Source organism: Ceratotherium simum, chromosome 3, assembly GCF_057802395.1.
Source record: "Ceratotherium simum simum isolate JZ-2026a chromosome 3, ASM5780239v1, whole genome shotgun sequence".
NCBI classification, from domain to species: Eukaryota; Metazoa; Chordata; class Mammalia; order Perissodactyla; family Rhinocerotidae; genus Ceratotherium; species Ceratotherium simum.
The window spans coordinates 72,210,664-72,226,324 of record NC_141902.1 but is presented as its reverse complement, the minus strand read 5'-3'; the positions used below and the strand labels follow the sequence as shown (position 1 = coordinate 72,226,324).

The window sequence follows — 15,661 nt, the reverse complement described above, 5'->3', positions numbered from 1 at the left end:
ATCTCAGACAAACAACTAGAGTTATGAAACGACAATGAGAACACTGCAGAATGCTCTAACGGGCAGCTCACTCTCCTACCGAGATTTATTTTCCTCGTAGTGGGCGCTGGTCTTGATGTATCTTGCCAGTTCTATTTGCATGTCCCCAAACAGTGGAACCACCTGCAGTTGCTGTAATCAAAGAACAACAAAAACAGGGTCATTATGTATGTTTAGTCACCAAATACGTACTCACAAGAAGAATGAGTAATACTAATAATACTGTGCTTTGAATGCTATTTCTGCAAATCACTTACTGCAAAAAAGTTGTAAATAACTTCTATGGGGGCCGGCCCCGTGGCTTGGTGGTTAAGTGCTCACACTCCGCTACTGGTGGCCCGGGTTCGGATCCCGGGTGCACACCAATGCATCGCTTCTCTGGCCATGCTGAGGCCGCATCCCACATACAGCAACTAGAAGGATGTGCAACTATGACATACAACTATCTACTGGGGCTTTGGGGAAAAAAAAGGGAGGAGGATTGGCAATAGATGTTAGCTCAGAGCCGGTCTTCCTCAGCAAAAAGAGGAGGATTAGCATGGATGTTAGCTCAGGGCTGATCTTCCTCACACACACAAAAAAAGTAATCAATAACTTCTACGTTCACTTTAAGAACAAAACACAAGTTAAGAACCAACATTCGTAAAACCAATTCAAATATTAAAGTTAACCTACCGTTTGCTAGATTCATAGCTATAAAAAATCAGCTGCATTTCTATATACTAGCAACAATTAGAAAATGAAAATTTAAAGAGGAACAATTTGCAATAGCATCAAAAAAATAAAAAATATGTATGAATACATAAACAAAATATGTACAAGACCGCTAAGCAAAAATACTACCAAAAATTCTAGAGAAAATTTTAAAGTTCTAAGTGAATGAAGAAATATATCAGGTTCATGTATGGGAAGACATGGTATTTTAAAAATGTCCATTCTCCCTAAACTGATCTACAGATTCAATGGAACTCCAAACAATATTCCAAGAGGAAAACTGGTCTATAAGTAGTGGGTACATGTGTTTGTGTGTGTGAAAATCAGCAAGCCAATTCTAAAATGTATGTCGCAAGGTGAAGGGACAACACCCAAGACAATCTTGAAGAACACAACTTGAAGACTTCCTGATGAGCAGGCCCATTCTATTGGAAAACTAAGACAGTGTGGCTCTGTAGCATGGATGGAGACCAGTGGAGCAAAATAGAGAAGCTAAGACAGAGTCACATACATGCAGACACCTGCTTCATGACCCAAGCAACACTGCAGAGCAATGGGGGAAAAGATGGTCTTGGCAATAAATGGACAGGGTCATCTGGACATCCATAATGGGGGGAAAAAAACCCCAAAAATGTCAACCCGCTCCCTCACACCATACACAGAGGAAAGTTCCAGGGGGATTATAGATCTAGATGGAAAAGAAAACGGTGATGCTTCTAGAAGGTAACACAGAAGAAAATTCTCATGAGCCTGTTGTATATGAAGATTTCTTAAAGTGGACATTTAAGATTGATATATTGGACTATATTAAATACTGAACTTCTGTTTACCAAATGACACCTTTAAGCAAGCGAAAAGGAGAGCCACAACGGGTAGAAGGCATGTATTTTAGAACACATGTATCCAGCAAAGGACACGGACCCAGGATACAAAGACTACAAATCCACAGGAAAAAAAGAGCAAGAGATTGGAAGTGACACTTCACCAGAGAGAACACACAAAAGGCTAACAGCATGAAAAGTCACCAAGGAAACACCAACTAAACCACAGGACATGCTACCAAGGAAATCACAAGGATGGACACAGCCTTCAGGATGCCCCCTCCCCAAAAAAGTGACAGCACCAAGTGTTGCCGAGGATGTGGAACAAAAGGAATGCTCGCTCATCGCTGGAGGGAACACAAGCCAGCACAGCCGCGTGGGAGAATCGTTAGGCTGGACCTACTAACACTGAAATGTACATGCCCACGACCCCCAACCACTCCCCACCCTCGCCCGGTATACGTCCAACAGAAACGAGCACAGATGTGCACTAAATCAGAGCAGCCGAAACCCAGAAACAATCTCATGTCCATCACAACGGAATGGATAAATGAACTGCGTCTAATCGTAACAAGGACTGCTACACCACAATAAAAACCTAAGGACGAGAGCTGCAGGCTCCCACAGGGAAGACTAACAAAGTGAGTGAAAGCAGCCAGACGCAAGGGAATCCACGCGGCTTGATTCCCTTTCTACAAGGTTCAAACCCAGGCAACACTGGTGCCCGGCAGGAGGGCGAGCAGTCGCCTCTGTAGACGGGGGTGTGAGCCCCGCCAACCAGCACCTCCCATTTCCTGATACATGTCACAGTCACAGGGGTTCACCTCCCCAAATTCAAGCTGTATACACGTCAATAAAAAGGTTTATCTAATAAAATGCAACTCACCTTGAAGTACTTGTCGATTTTGGATAAGTTTATCCTTTTCTTGGCGTCTAGTTTATAGATGTTGCTGACACTCCCATCCATCAAGTATAGACCAAAGCCCATGACCTGAAAATCACATAAAACTCAGATCTGCAAGTTTAATGACCTATAAGCACTTACTGCTACAGTTCATTTTGAAATGACAAGTCACTCTTCTTTCAAAACGCACTTTTAAAAGCTCCTCTGAAACAAACAGCTATCCCTCCACGAGAAGCCATTCTCTTACGTGTGTCATTTCTTGTGGCTATTTCAGTGTCCTCCCCAGGCACACTCACCAGCTCCCCCTCTCATCAAGCACAATGCGGTGCAAAATACAGATTTCCACAAGCACCCCTAGCCAGGGGCCCCTGCACCAGCTGGCACCGACAGAATGTTTCAGCCACCACAGAGCTATCCAGTGGGCTCTCCAGCATGAGGAGGTCTTGGGGTTGGCCCACTCTTGCAGGGAGGGCTTCGGGCAGCAGGACATGCAGCACAGGGTCCCCAGGGCCGCCCTCCACAGAGTTGGAGGGCAGAGCCAAGGGAAAGGCAGAACTGCCTTCTCCTGTCCCCACGAGGGGCGTCACTGAAAACCTCCCCAACGTGAAACAGAATAATAACGAACGATATGGTGAACAGCCATGTTTCTTGAACAACAAGTCCACTTTAATCATAGTGACACAGTATACTTAATTCCTAGGAATCACATCCTTCATAGGTGGGATCTGGTATAACCTGTACTTTAGAAGCTTAATGCTGGGAAAAACCCTGGACCTAGGAGCTCCTCACCCATAAGCACCTTTTCTGGGGGTGGGCATGTGATCCACCTGGCACTGGGGTCAAGCCCAGGACACACTCACAGGAATGTGTCGAGAGCCTGTAGTGCAACTGCAGGCTGTGTGCAGGGCAGAGGATGCTACATACACACACACACACGCGCACACACACACGCATGCAGGGCAAGCGTGAAAATAAGAAAAGGTGGGCAAAAAGGTCTTAGACAAAGCGCAGCCTATTAACGAGAGCAAGGCTATCCCTCCCTCCGAGGTATGATGGGCAGCCACCCCACACGTACTTTGAGAAGCATGTGTTTCTCACTGGGTGTCAAGTACATCCTGTTCTCATAGTAATCCACACACAGGTTCACGATGTCGGCGAGGAGCTCTTCGTAGCCAGAAATCACTTCGAGCTGTTGCTGCAGAGACTGACACACACAGCGGGAGACCTGTGCCACCGTCCGCTCTCGGACCCCCGGCCCCACACCCCCAAGCCACGCACCCTGCCAGCCAGAACGGCGAGGGCTTGAGCCTTACTTGTGTGATCTTGTTGTGGTTGGCCAGGAACATGGACAGATTCTGCGACTCCTGGATGGACTGCGGGTCCGCCATTTTCCGCAAAAACTGAGCAGCCCTTTGAAAGCAAAGAACAGAGTTAATCAACCAACATGCTTAATCATCAAAAAAGAAAAAAGCCTGGAAAGTCAGGATTATTTCATTCTGCCTACAATTATCTGTAGAAATGTGGGTCTTCATTTCAGCCTCCTCTAGCCTCTCCACCCTTCAGTCCAGGGCAGTCTTTTGCCAACCTGGACAGCTCATAATCCCGCTGTCCACAGTTGACGAGCTTTCTCAGACATGTGGCAGTGCCGCCCAAAGGCCTTCCCAAAGGGCCCCGGCACACCAGCTTCTCTCTGGGCAACCTGTCCTCAAGTCTGAGAAAGGCCGCGCCCCATTCTGTGACTCCTAGAGCCCAGTGACGAAGACGGCCAGCACCGTTCAGGGTCTCTGCTGGGAACCCCCTGGGCCACCAAGCCTCCCACAAGTCAGGGACCACGCACAGTTTTGATGCCAAAGGTCTGAGACAGAATCCTGGTTCCAACACCAACACACAGCTCCATCTTGGACAAAGCTCCTGAACTCTCCTGAGCCTCACTCATCACATGGGTAACTAACAACAGCTGTCCGGTCGGCCTACCCACAGGGCTGCCGTGAGAACAGAGAGGGAACGGCACACACAGAGGGACCTGTACACTGAGGTCCCATAATCCTGCGAGGCATGCACTGAGTCTCTGAGTTCTTCAAAGCAGTGTGCAGGGGGAGTGTGAGGATCCTGCATACCTATGGTTGGCCTCCAGAAAGTTCATTGGAAACTAACTTGTCCCACATAAGGACATGTCTGTGCAACCTAGAAACTTGGCGGTTTTACTAAAGAAAAATTCCCCTGGCAAAGACTGATAATGTACCCCAACAGTCACTTCCTCCTCTGCTTCCTAAGGAATAAACCCCAAATTTCCATGCAGCAGCAATGTGCCTCATCTCCACGTGACCAACGTCTGGGCCATGAGATATAATGGCCCATTATTTTCATGAGATATAATGAAAAACACTACAAGGCACTTGAAAGGTTTTATAAGGGAGAGTGGGCCCTTCTGGCCTCCTTCCTCCTTGTTGGCTGGAACGCAGAAATGACAGCTGGAGCTCAAGCAACCATCTTGAACCACGAGACCACACATGAAGACAGCAGAAGCCCTAGGTCCTGAACACTGTGGAACCCCCTCATCAGCAGCAGACCACCTACCTCAGGGCTTTTCAGGTGAGAGAGAAATAATCTGCAATCTTGTTTAAGCCACTGTTATTTCTGTAAGTTTTTAACAATTATATAGAGTTAAACTAATATTAACTGATACGGTAACATTCCTTTTCAAAGTGTTCACTTTATTGATCTGAGTAGCTGCTGAGACTAAGGAAGGGATCAAAGATGCCGTCTTCTCTTTTCCTCAAGCCTCATGATAACCATATGATTATCTTGGCATTTACACTCAGAAGAGGTTGTACTGGTAGCTACCAGCTGGGTGCAAATCAAAAATGTGTGTCAGTGTGGGTGTGTGAGGGCTGGGAAGGAGCGGGGGTTACCGTCCGGGAAGATGAACCAGCAGGGGGTTCCCAACAGAGGTTGCAGGGAGAGGCTGCTGGAAAGGGTGAAGGGGTGGCACAGGCCCTCTCTGTGCTCAGAGGAGCCTGAGCGTTGGTGAAGACCCCTGCGGTTCCTGGAGGGGGTGCCGGGGGCGCCCACAGCTTTCCACAGAACAGCCCTACCTTTAAACTATTTTACAGACTGGGCTTTGGAATAGAAGTGCTGCTGCTAAGAGAAAAAAACAAAAAGACAAACCTTTCTGAATTGAAAAACCACCGATGCTGTCCCCCTTCCCCATCTCTGTGACAAAGTCAGAAAGGCAGAGAAAGCTGCTCGAAATCATAGCAAGTGACCTGTGCAGCCAGGAGCAGCAACTACTCTCCCGGGCTGGGCTGGGCTGGTCCGCCCTGCAGCCCTCAGAGACGCCCCGCTCCGCACTGAGTCACACACACTTGGAATCCCACAAACACTGTCACCAAATGGGGACAACCACAGACCTTCCTACCCAAGAGGGGTAACAGGCCAACTCCAAAGACTACCTAGTTTTGAAGATCCAGGCTTCTGCACAGAGCTGATTCTAGGTGACGAATGGAATGCCTGTACTTATTCACACGAATAAGGCTTAAAATCCATGTGACCGAGTTCGACTCCCACAGTCACCTCATCCCCAAATCTAGGCTTCACGCTGTGTCCCAAGTCGATTTTATTTTAAAGACATGGCAACAGTTGCATCATTTTTAGATGCAACGTAATTACAGCCTATTCGGATGCAAAGTAAACTCTCTTCAAATTTAATTTCACAGCCAAGATTCCCTGTCTAGAAGAAACAGATGTCAGCATCTCATTCCAGACAATCATGCCTTCAAGAGGACTGTGCACACTTTCTAAGAAAGTCGACCAGAAGACAGCTGGCTCTGCTCTGACCAACAGCCCTCCCTCTGCCTGCCACCAATTGCCCCTCACTGTTTTCAAGAAGCACAATGCCCTGCCATGATCGCCTTTTCCAAATCTCTTCTCCAGAAGTTCTTTACATTCAAAAAGAAAACAACCCTGGAGGAGAGCTGGTCCAGCACCTGGAAGCTCCAGCTCTGCCCACTGCTGTGACGGATGTCCCACCAGCCCCACCAGCAGGTGTCGAGCAGAGGGGGCGCCCTCAGGCCACAGAACCCGCCTGCCCCCTTGCCAAGATGCTCACCGGGCCAATGCCTCGCAGTGACCCCAGCGCTCCGTGAGCAGGGACTGGTCTTGTACACTTCTGTCTTCCCACGGGTGCTGAGCACTCAGGGGTCCTCAACAAACATTTGGGGATGCCCAGGACACACAGATCCCACTCTACCTTCATGAAACCACAATATACACACGCCCATGAGGACACAGCGCTGCACTGCGGCACACACAATCTGCAGGCTACTGCCCACTTCATACTCAAGTGTGTGTATTGAAACAGTTCTAAGACTGGTCAGTAACTACTACCAACCCAGAGGAGTTATTTCAGAACATGTGGGATGCGCACCGACTATGTGCAGGGCAGATGAATGACTAGGCACCCCTCTGCCTCCCCAACACTCTCCGCGTGGCCCAGGGGCACGAGGCTGGAGCTCACCTCTTGTAGGCTGAGTGGTCATTCTTCACGCTGCACTTCATGTTCTTCAGCTCGTCCAGCACAGCGAACATGTTGATGAACTTGCCCAGAGTGATCAGGTAGGCCTCAGACACGAAGTCCTTCCTCCTCTCTGCGTGGCACAGGCGCCTCACCTCCCCGCAGAAACGCTCGATGGCGTTTCTCTGCACACAGGAGCGAAGGCAGAAGAGCCGCTGTCAGTGACGGGCTGACTCCACACCCAGCTTCTAGCACAGCATCTGGATTCACTGTTACTCGTTGATGAAATACCCACCCAAACGAGTGGATATTTGCAGCTCAGGTAAAAAGACACGTTTCTATAAAGTAATTCCCACACGCCAACTCATAAAGATGACAATCATCATTTATTTTGCACTTTACCAACGACTTCCCTAAAGTAAAAGAATTTTGTTGATTATTCCAGCAAAGTTACTGAGCAAAATGCTCCAACAGAATGTTTATAAAACAGATGTTTTGGCTTTCAGAAGTGAAAAAGATGAGAGAGATTTTTCCTCTGGACAACATTTCAGATAAAACAAAAATTCATTTCCTAATAAGTTCTATCTTCTTCCTTTGCTAAAGCAATCTATAAGAAAAACCTTCACACATTTCCAAAGTACATCTTTAAAAAGCCAGCAAGTCCCCTCCCTGTGGCCACTTTGCTTAACCAAAGGGCCAGAGGAGCCAAGGCCAGGGCGAGGACTACCAGAGTGGAGGTCAGGGTGAGGACCACTGGAGTGGATGGTCAGGGCGAAGACCACCAGAGTGGATGGTCAGGGTAAGGACCATCGGAGTGGAGGTCAGGGTGTGGACCACCGGAGTGGAAGGTCAGGGTGAGGACCACCGGAGTGGATGGTCAAGGTGAGGACCATCAGAGTGGAGGTCAGGGTGAGGACCACCGGAGTGGACAGTCAGGGTGAGGACCACCAGAGTGGAGGTCAGGGTGAGGACCACCGGAGTGGAAGGTCAAGGTGAGGACCACCGGAGTGGAAGGTCAAGGTGAGGTTGAGAGAAAGAAACACCTGAGAAATCAAATGAATCACAAGTAGGAACTAGCAGAAAGGCAAAGGTGCTTGGAAGGATAGAAAGCAGTCTTCATGGAGGAAATGCAAATTCACTCTGAGAGAGAAGTGAAATGCAAGAGAAGTATCTATTCTGAAAGAGCCAGCGAGGTTTTAGACCTTCAAAGGCTTAGTTCCCTTTGGTCACAAGCTGTGTGGTTGCTTTAATTTACATGCGCTTTGTTATTGAGTCCATGGTGAAGGATGAGATAGTGCCACTTCTCTGCATTAAACCCTGAGGATTACTTCGCTGTTTTACCTGGAAGTACATAAAATTCATCAGTTTTGTGACCTCCGGCTCGAGGACCTCCACAGTTTTCTCATAAATTTCCACTCTGTTAGGCTGCTCGTTACATTTCACCTGGGAACAAGCAAGTATGACATAAAGAGGCTTCAACCCAGCTAGAAGTGAGCAGACAGGGCGCTGTTAGAGCTGGGGTCCCAGTGGACTGGAGAGTGGGGGGGGGCTGGTGGTGTGGGGGCGTGGTCTGGCTGGGGTGGGGCAGGGCTGGAAGGGATAGGGGTGTGGTCTGTTTGGGATGAGGGAGGGGCTGGGTGGGGAGGGAGGGGCTGGGTGGGGTGGGCGTGGTCGGTGAGGTTGGGGGCACCTGTGGGATGGCCCGAGAGCAGCTCCTCCAGGTGTACAGCATGACAGCATACTCTTGGCCTTCCTCCAGCATCTCATTCTGCAGGCGACACAGGGCAAATCAAAGGCACGCAGGGGAACAATCATAAAAAAGGAGACGCCAAATCACTAAAAGCTAGAGGCATCAACTATCCTGACTCTCCCTTTGAGGGACAGACAAGCACAGACATGCGTGCCAAGAGAACTGCTGAGAAGCTGGCGACACGGCAGTGCGGTGGTGTGGCCACAGTGACTGCCCACAACACCCCTGTGGTTTCTGCAGCCTGGAGAGGGGTGTCAATGACATGCACGTACCTCTGCACCGGGCCAGCACAGGGCATCCCCCACAGCTACTACACTGCAGCTCCACTCAACCCTAAACAACCCACTGGGCAATGCAGATCTGAAGCTGGGGACACGGGGGAGGGCCCAGGGCAGTGCGAATGTGCACGGGGTCCTCACAGCCTCTCCACCAGGCCACAGAGAGCCTCCCAGCTCACAAGGAAGACTGAGGCAGCTCTGCCATCCCCAGTGCAGGGAGGAAAAGCTAGAAGTGTTTCTGCAGCACTTAAACCCAGAGTATCCTTGGGAAGAGGACTGCTGTCATTTTATTGTTCATGGTTTTTTTTTGGTTTCTTTTTTTTGAGGAAAATCGGCCTTGCGCTAACACCTGTTGCCCATCTTCCTCTTTTTTTCTTCTTTTTTCTGCCCAAAGCCCCAGTACATAGTTGTATATCATAGTTGTAGCTCTTCTATATGGGACGCCACCTCAGCATGGCTTGATGAGCAGTGAGTAGGTCCGCGCCCAGGATCTGAACTGGTGACCCCCGGCCGCCGAAGCGGAACGCACAAACTTAACCGCGACGCCACCAGGCCGGCCCCTGCTGTCATTTTAAAACTGCTTTAGTGTCTACTCTTCTTCCACATTGTTTCCTTTGGAAAAACAGTAAAAAGTGCATAGATGTTCTTGAAAATGTCAACTACAGTTTGATAATGCTTTTAAGATGCCTTATACTGTTCACATCCTTTGACCCAGTAACTTCACTTCTATACATCCAGCCAAAGGGAATAATGATGTATTTAGAAAGATGCTCACCACAGCATTTTTTATTATAAGAAAAAAAGAGAAACTAAGTAAATAGGCAAAAGTAGTTAAGTTGCGGTCATTTACAAAATGTACCAGGAAGCCATTAATTACTTTAGTACATTTTCATGACATGTAAAAACGTTCCTGAAATCATTAAAATACACAATTATAGTAATACTGCAAGTGACTTATGCAGTCTAAATCACATGTGGGTGTGTACCTGGCATGACGAGTACAGGTATATAAGTAGGAAAGATAATGGATTCCCTCAGAAGGCTGACAAAAGTTCTGTCTGGGCCACACTTGCTAAATTTTCAGAGAGAGTATGTATTGTTTTTATAATAAGAAAAACAAAGGGTTTTTTAAAAGCATAAGGCATTTCATTCCCTTTCCTCTCGTTTTCCTCACTCCATATCCTGTCAGGATAATAGCAAAAACATGTACATTTGCCATTCAGAAGTGCCATTCCAAGGAAAACAAAGACGTGTGGACAGAATTACCATGCTAGAATGGACGGTCGCCTGTTCAATGTATCTTGCAATGCCGGTGACAAATGCATTTCTGTCTTCAAAGTTAGTGTTGAAATTTGGCTGAAAGGAAGAGAACAACAATCACGCGGAGGTCAGCGTGGCGGGTGGCGTACCCACGGTGCCCGGCACACACCTGGTAGAGCAGTGAGGAGGGGGGAGGCTCAATGCAGGGCTGCTGGTCAGGCAGAGGCAGCTCTTCCAGGAGGTCCACGTTGGACAGCGCGTCCTCCAGTGTCACCTGGGCCGCCATCCTGGCCTAGAACAAAACACAAAGCCACCTGTGTGTGAGGAAGGGCAGGGGCACCTGACAACCCTTCTGGGGTGGGGAAATCAGGCGCCCACTGGCCTGACCCCTCTCCTGAGGGCACCAAGGATGGCTGAGGTGGTCACAGTCAGTCCCTGGGGTCTAGTGTCTCCCCCAGGGCTCGTTGGCAGAGGAGTCACGATGTCGCCTCTCCTGGCCTCCAGGAGTGTCATGGTGCAGGGCACATGGGCCACCACATATGCAGTCGCTTCCTGCCACCCTTCCCACCTTGGGGCCGTGGTCCCTAGAGGGCTCTCTGGGAGGGTCTGACAAGACCCTCACTGGGCTAGAAGAGGGAACATCCCCTCCAACACCACATCTACCCCAAGGAGGCCAGCACAACCTCCACGTGTGGTTCCCTACACGCAGATGCTTCCTAGGTGGTACCTCCAAGCAGGGTGACATGCTAGGGATGGAGATGGAAACGGCCAGAGCCCCGCCTCCAGGAGTACAGGGGCAGCCTGCAGGGACTACTGAGGTGAGGGCAGGGGCCAAGTGAAACACGGAGGGGGCTGTCAGCAGAGGACTGAAAGCAGAACTCCGAGGCTGGTGTACAGAAGCATAGAAACGGAGGCAGACCTCATCTAAATACATATCTGTGCCGGCTCTGGGGGAGAGGAGTGGACATACTCCAGCCTGCCTCCCGCTGAATGCTGCTCCAACCCTGGATGGGGCACAGAGAGTAGCTCTAGTCCTAGATAAGACACACCAAGCAGCTCTGACCCTGGACAAGACATGAGGGGCTGCTCTGACCCCAGACAGGACATGTGCGGCAGCCCCAAGCCCAGACAAGACACACGGGGCAGCCATGTGTGTTCTGAAAAGAGTAGCAGGCAGGCTGGATGAGAACACTGAATGGAAGAAGCTCCCAATCGCTCCTCCCAGAACCAGGCCCCAGACAAGGCACGGGTGTGGAAGTGCGCAGCGGGGCAGGTTACCAAAGCCCAGCACGCGGGCTGGAGAACCAAAAAGGGAACCCCAGGGCACTGGAAAGCCCCAGGGGCAGTGTGGAGAGGAAGAAGCTCAGAAGAGCAAGCCCAAGAAGTTGCTCATGAATGTCGGGCCCACCCCCAAGCTGTAAGTACACGTATCTGATCCTCTCACACACAACCCTCGAGCCCACAGCCAGATCCCAGAGCGCACAGGCAGCACACAGGGGACAGATCCAAATGGCACTGCGGAGGCTCTGAGAACGGAACTGACACCGAATCACAACCCACACAAGGCAGGTCGGATCCGCAGTCTAAAATCGAACCAGGTTGTTTGACTGCTAAAATAAAAAATCAGCATTCTCCTAGGATTTAAACAAGACCCAGAGTCTTACATCATAATATCCAAAATGTCCAGTTGCAATCCAAACTACTCAGCACACAAAGAACCGGGAATGTCATGACTCCTATAGGAAAAGATGAACAACAGATACCAACGCTGAAAAATCACAGATGTTACAATTATGTACCAGACTTTAAAGTAATTACTATAAAAATGCTCTAACAAACAATAACACTCGCAAACGGAAAGAAAAAATTGAAATCCAGCCAAAAAAAGAAAGATATATTTACACAGTCATGCACCGCCTAACAACATTTCGGTCAGCAATGGACTACAATGGTGGTCCCATAAGACTGTACTGTATAGTCTAGCTGTTTCTATTGTTTATAAACGAAAAAAGGAGGGGGATCTAACAAGAATCAAATAATAAAATGGTAGGTTAAATCCAAACATATCAATAATTACACTGATCATAAATAGTCTAAATACACTAATTAAAAGACAGAGATTGTCAGAAAGGATAAAAAAATCCTGACGCAACTATACTCCAGCTACAAGAAACTCACTTCAAATATAACGACATGGGTCAGCTGAAAGTAAAAGGGGACAAGAGAAAGCATACAAGCACCAGTCAGAAGGAAGCTGGAGTGGCTGTGAGTGGCAGACGCCAGAGCCAGGGCTAAGGAGGCCACTGCATGATGACAGAGGTCCTTCACGAGGAGACAGAACAATGCTCAGTGAGGACGCATCTAACAGGAGAGCCTTCAACTACAGCACGCAAACACCGCCAGGATGAAAGGAGGAAATCCACAAGCACAGCGGGAGACGGCAACAACCCTCTCAGTCACCGACAGGAGATTGGTCAGAGCACAGCGGAACTGAACACCATAGGACCAAAATGACCGCACATGCATTTTACAGAACACGCCTCCCGACAACAGCAGATCTGTTCTGCACGTTTCCAGCTATAAATTTAAAACGTAGCAGATATTTTTCAAAATATCTGGTATTTTTCAAAACAAGGAAGACGGCCTTTTCCCTTCCATCATCAACTTCCTTCGGTCATCACAACTTCCTGTTCCACACACTCAAGGAAGGAGGAGCCCAGGACAGCAGAGCACTGAGTCACAGACGCTGGTCTTTGGTCTGGCCACTGCCTTGCAGAGCCAGTGGGAGCCCCAGTGCTGTCCACACAGGGCACCTCAAAGCTGACAGTCCCTGAGGGGCCAGGCCGCCAGGCAACGTGCGTCCTGGGGATCCAGCCCCGAGAGCCAATTTTGGTGCTTTCCATGGCTAGAGCCCAGGCTGTGCCAGCAGAGGCCTGGGGGTCCGTGCAGTCCTTCTGTGTCCCGGCCCTCACTGGTCAATGAGAAAATGGGCTGGGCCAACCATCCTGGGACAGCCACATGGCCCACGTGACCAGTCACTGCAGCCTCCCGCCCAGCATCCACAAGACCCTCCCTGCTCCCCAGCCTCTGCAAGAGAGGCCAAGATATCCACAGTGAGCAAGAAGCAGAGCAGGAGGGTTGCAGAAAGGTTCAGTGAAACACTTATGTCACATCCGAAAAACATCAAATGCTCAATGTATTTCAAATCAGTGTTTAAAGCTATTTTTATTTGTATAAAAATAGCACTATTGGGGCCGGCCCCGTGGCTTAGCGGTTAGGTGCGTGCGCTCCGCTGCTGGCGGCCCGGGTTCGGATCCCGGGTGCGCACCGAGGCACCGCTCCTCCAGCCATGCTGAGGCCGCGTCCCACATACAGCAACTAGAAGGATGTGCAGCTATGACAGACAACTACGTACTGGGGCTTTGGGGGAAAAATAAATAAATAAAATCTTTAAAAAAAAAAAAAAAATAGCACTATTTATGTGGTCTATACACACCATGAAATATTATTCAGCCTTAAAAAGGAAGGAAATTCTGACACTGCTACGAGATGGATGAACCTTGAGGCCATCATGCTGAGTGAGATAAGCCAGATAACAAAAGGACAAATACTGTATGATTCCACTTCCATGAGGTACCTGGGGTAGTCAAATTCATAGAGACAAAATAGAATGGTGGTTGCCAGGGGCTGGGGGCAGCGGGAATGGAGAGTTAGTGTCTAATGGGTACAGAGTTCCAGTCTGGGAAGATGGGAAGAGGTCTAGAGATGGATGGTGGTGATGGTTGCACAACAATGTGGATGCACTCAATGCCACCAAAGCATACACCTAAAAATGGTTAAAACGGTAAATTTTATGTTATGTATATTTTACCACAATAAAAAAAAAATTGGGAGCAACAAAAATAGCAATATTTATTGTATATAAATCAGAAAATACGGAAAAGGAAAAAGAAAAACTATCCATAATCCTCCCATCCCCACAGAAACAAGATAATATGATATGAGCTGTTTTGTAAGCCTCTTTTTCTTCCAACTTCCATAAAAATGTTCACATTGTTAAACATTCTTTTGCAGCATCTTTTCAGCTCCGTGTGGACTACTGGCCAAGGCCCTGTTGTTGCCCACTGCTGTTCTTCCCTGTTGGTCGAATTTCCATATTCCATGTTTTTTAGGGTCATAAACACCCCCCAGCAAACATCCTGCCGTGTAGAGCCACGCAAGTAAATGCACACTTGTTTGGACACACCCGCACACAATCCCAGGCCTGCTCGTCGGGGCCTCACAGGCGCTTCTACGTCTCTCCATCCTGTGCATCGCCCTCAAATGCGCACCTGCACGGCCTCCGCCTCGACCCCATTAAGGAAACGGGATAGTCAGCTCTGAGTCCAAGTCTCCAAAGTCTCTGTCCTGACTTGTCCTTTGCCACCTCACAATTCCACCTCCAAGATTTCCTCTAAATTCATTTCCTTTCCTCCATCTCTAACTGCACCAGCAAACCCTGCGCTCACCACCGGCGTCCCGCTGCCCTGGGAATGAAGCCCACGCTCACTTCGCCCACTCTAGCACCCCAGGCCCTGGGAACTTGCCAGCCCCTTCCTGCCTTGCCCCCTCAGGCCCAGGGTGCTTTCCTTCCAGTGTGAAGCCCCCGCGTGGCCTCTTGTCCCCCTCCTTACTCACTGCCTACACTGCTGCCCGCCCCCCATGGAGCCTGAATTCCCAGGACAGGGGCACCTTGTCTGTCTGGTCACTGCACCACCCCTGGGACAGAGCCTCGGCTCCACCTGGAGGGCTGACGAGACTTCATAACCAGCTTCCACAATTCAAACGTCCAACAGCATAATTAAAATCACACATTGGAACGGTGCTCAAACCTGCCGGTGCTATGGGGTGGGAGTTTACAGTTTAACAAGTCAATCCCATTTCTGTCTCCACTGCTTCCACTCACACTCACATGTACAGAGATGTACACCACTTGGGGCCTGGTCACAGCAGGGCAGCACATGACCACGGATGCCAGGAAAGGTCATATGGGGACAGAGTGAGAAGGCGGCCATCTGCAAGCCAAGGAGAGAGGCCCTGCAGGGAGCCAACCCTGCTGACACCTTGATCTCAGACTCCAGCCTCCAGAACTGTGAGAAAACACACTGCCATTGCTTAAGCCATCTGGTCTGCAGTATTTGTTCCGGCAGCCTGAGCTCACTAACACAGAGCCAAGAACAAGGGGAGCAGAATGGCCCAGAGAGGGTCCCTGCGCCCTTGCGCTGACTGGCTCCTAAAAGCCACCACGTGCTGAGGATTTTCTGATCACGAAACAATACCTGCTCAACCCAGAAAAAGCAGACTGCTGGAGGCAAAACAAAGGCCGGCAGGGCAAGCTGCTGC

The 15,661-nt window shown here is 49.4% G+C and overlaps 1 protein-coding gene across 2 annotated transcripts in view; it reads right to left on the bottom strand.

Annotated features, from left to right (window-relative positions):
* The window catches only part of CYFIP1 (cytoplasmic FMR1 interacting protein 1), a 97,505-nt gene that overhangs the window by 59,313 nt on the left and 22,531 nt on the right, over nucleotides 1-15,661 (bottom strand). For both annotated transcript variants that reach the window (XM_087428791.1, XM_087428790.1), the window contains exons 2-10: nucleotides 10,449-10,571; nucleotides 10,286-10,375; nucleotides 8,682-8,759; nucleotides 8,333-8,434; nucleotides 6,995-7,176; nucleotides 3,792-3,888; nucleotides 3,554-3,682; nucleotides 2,461-2,565; nucleotides 80-171 (exon numbers count right to left, since the gene is read on the bottom strand). In XM_087428791.1, coding sequence (XP_087284917.1) covers nucleotides 80-171; nucleotides 2,461-2,565; nucleotides 3,554-3,682; nucleotides 3,792-3,888; nucleotides 6,995-7,176; nucleotides 8,333-8,434; nucleotides 8,682-8,759; nucleotides 10,286-10,375; nucleotides 10,449-10,565 — 992 coding nt within the window. In that variant the 5' untranslated portion in view covers nucleotides 10,566-10,571. The remainder of the gene's footprint in view (nucleotides 1-79; nucleotides 172-2,460; nucleotides 2,566-3,553; nucleotides 3,683-3,791; nucleotides 3,889-6,994; nucleotides 7,177-8,332; nucleotides 8,435-8,681; nucleotides 8,760-10,285; nucleotides 10,376-10,448; nucleotides 10,572-15,661) is intronic.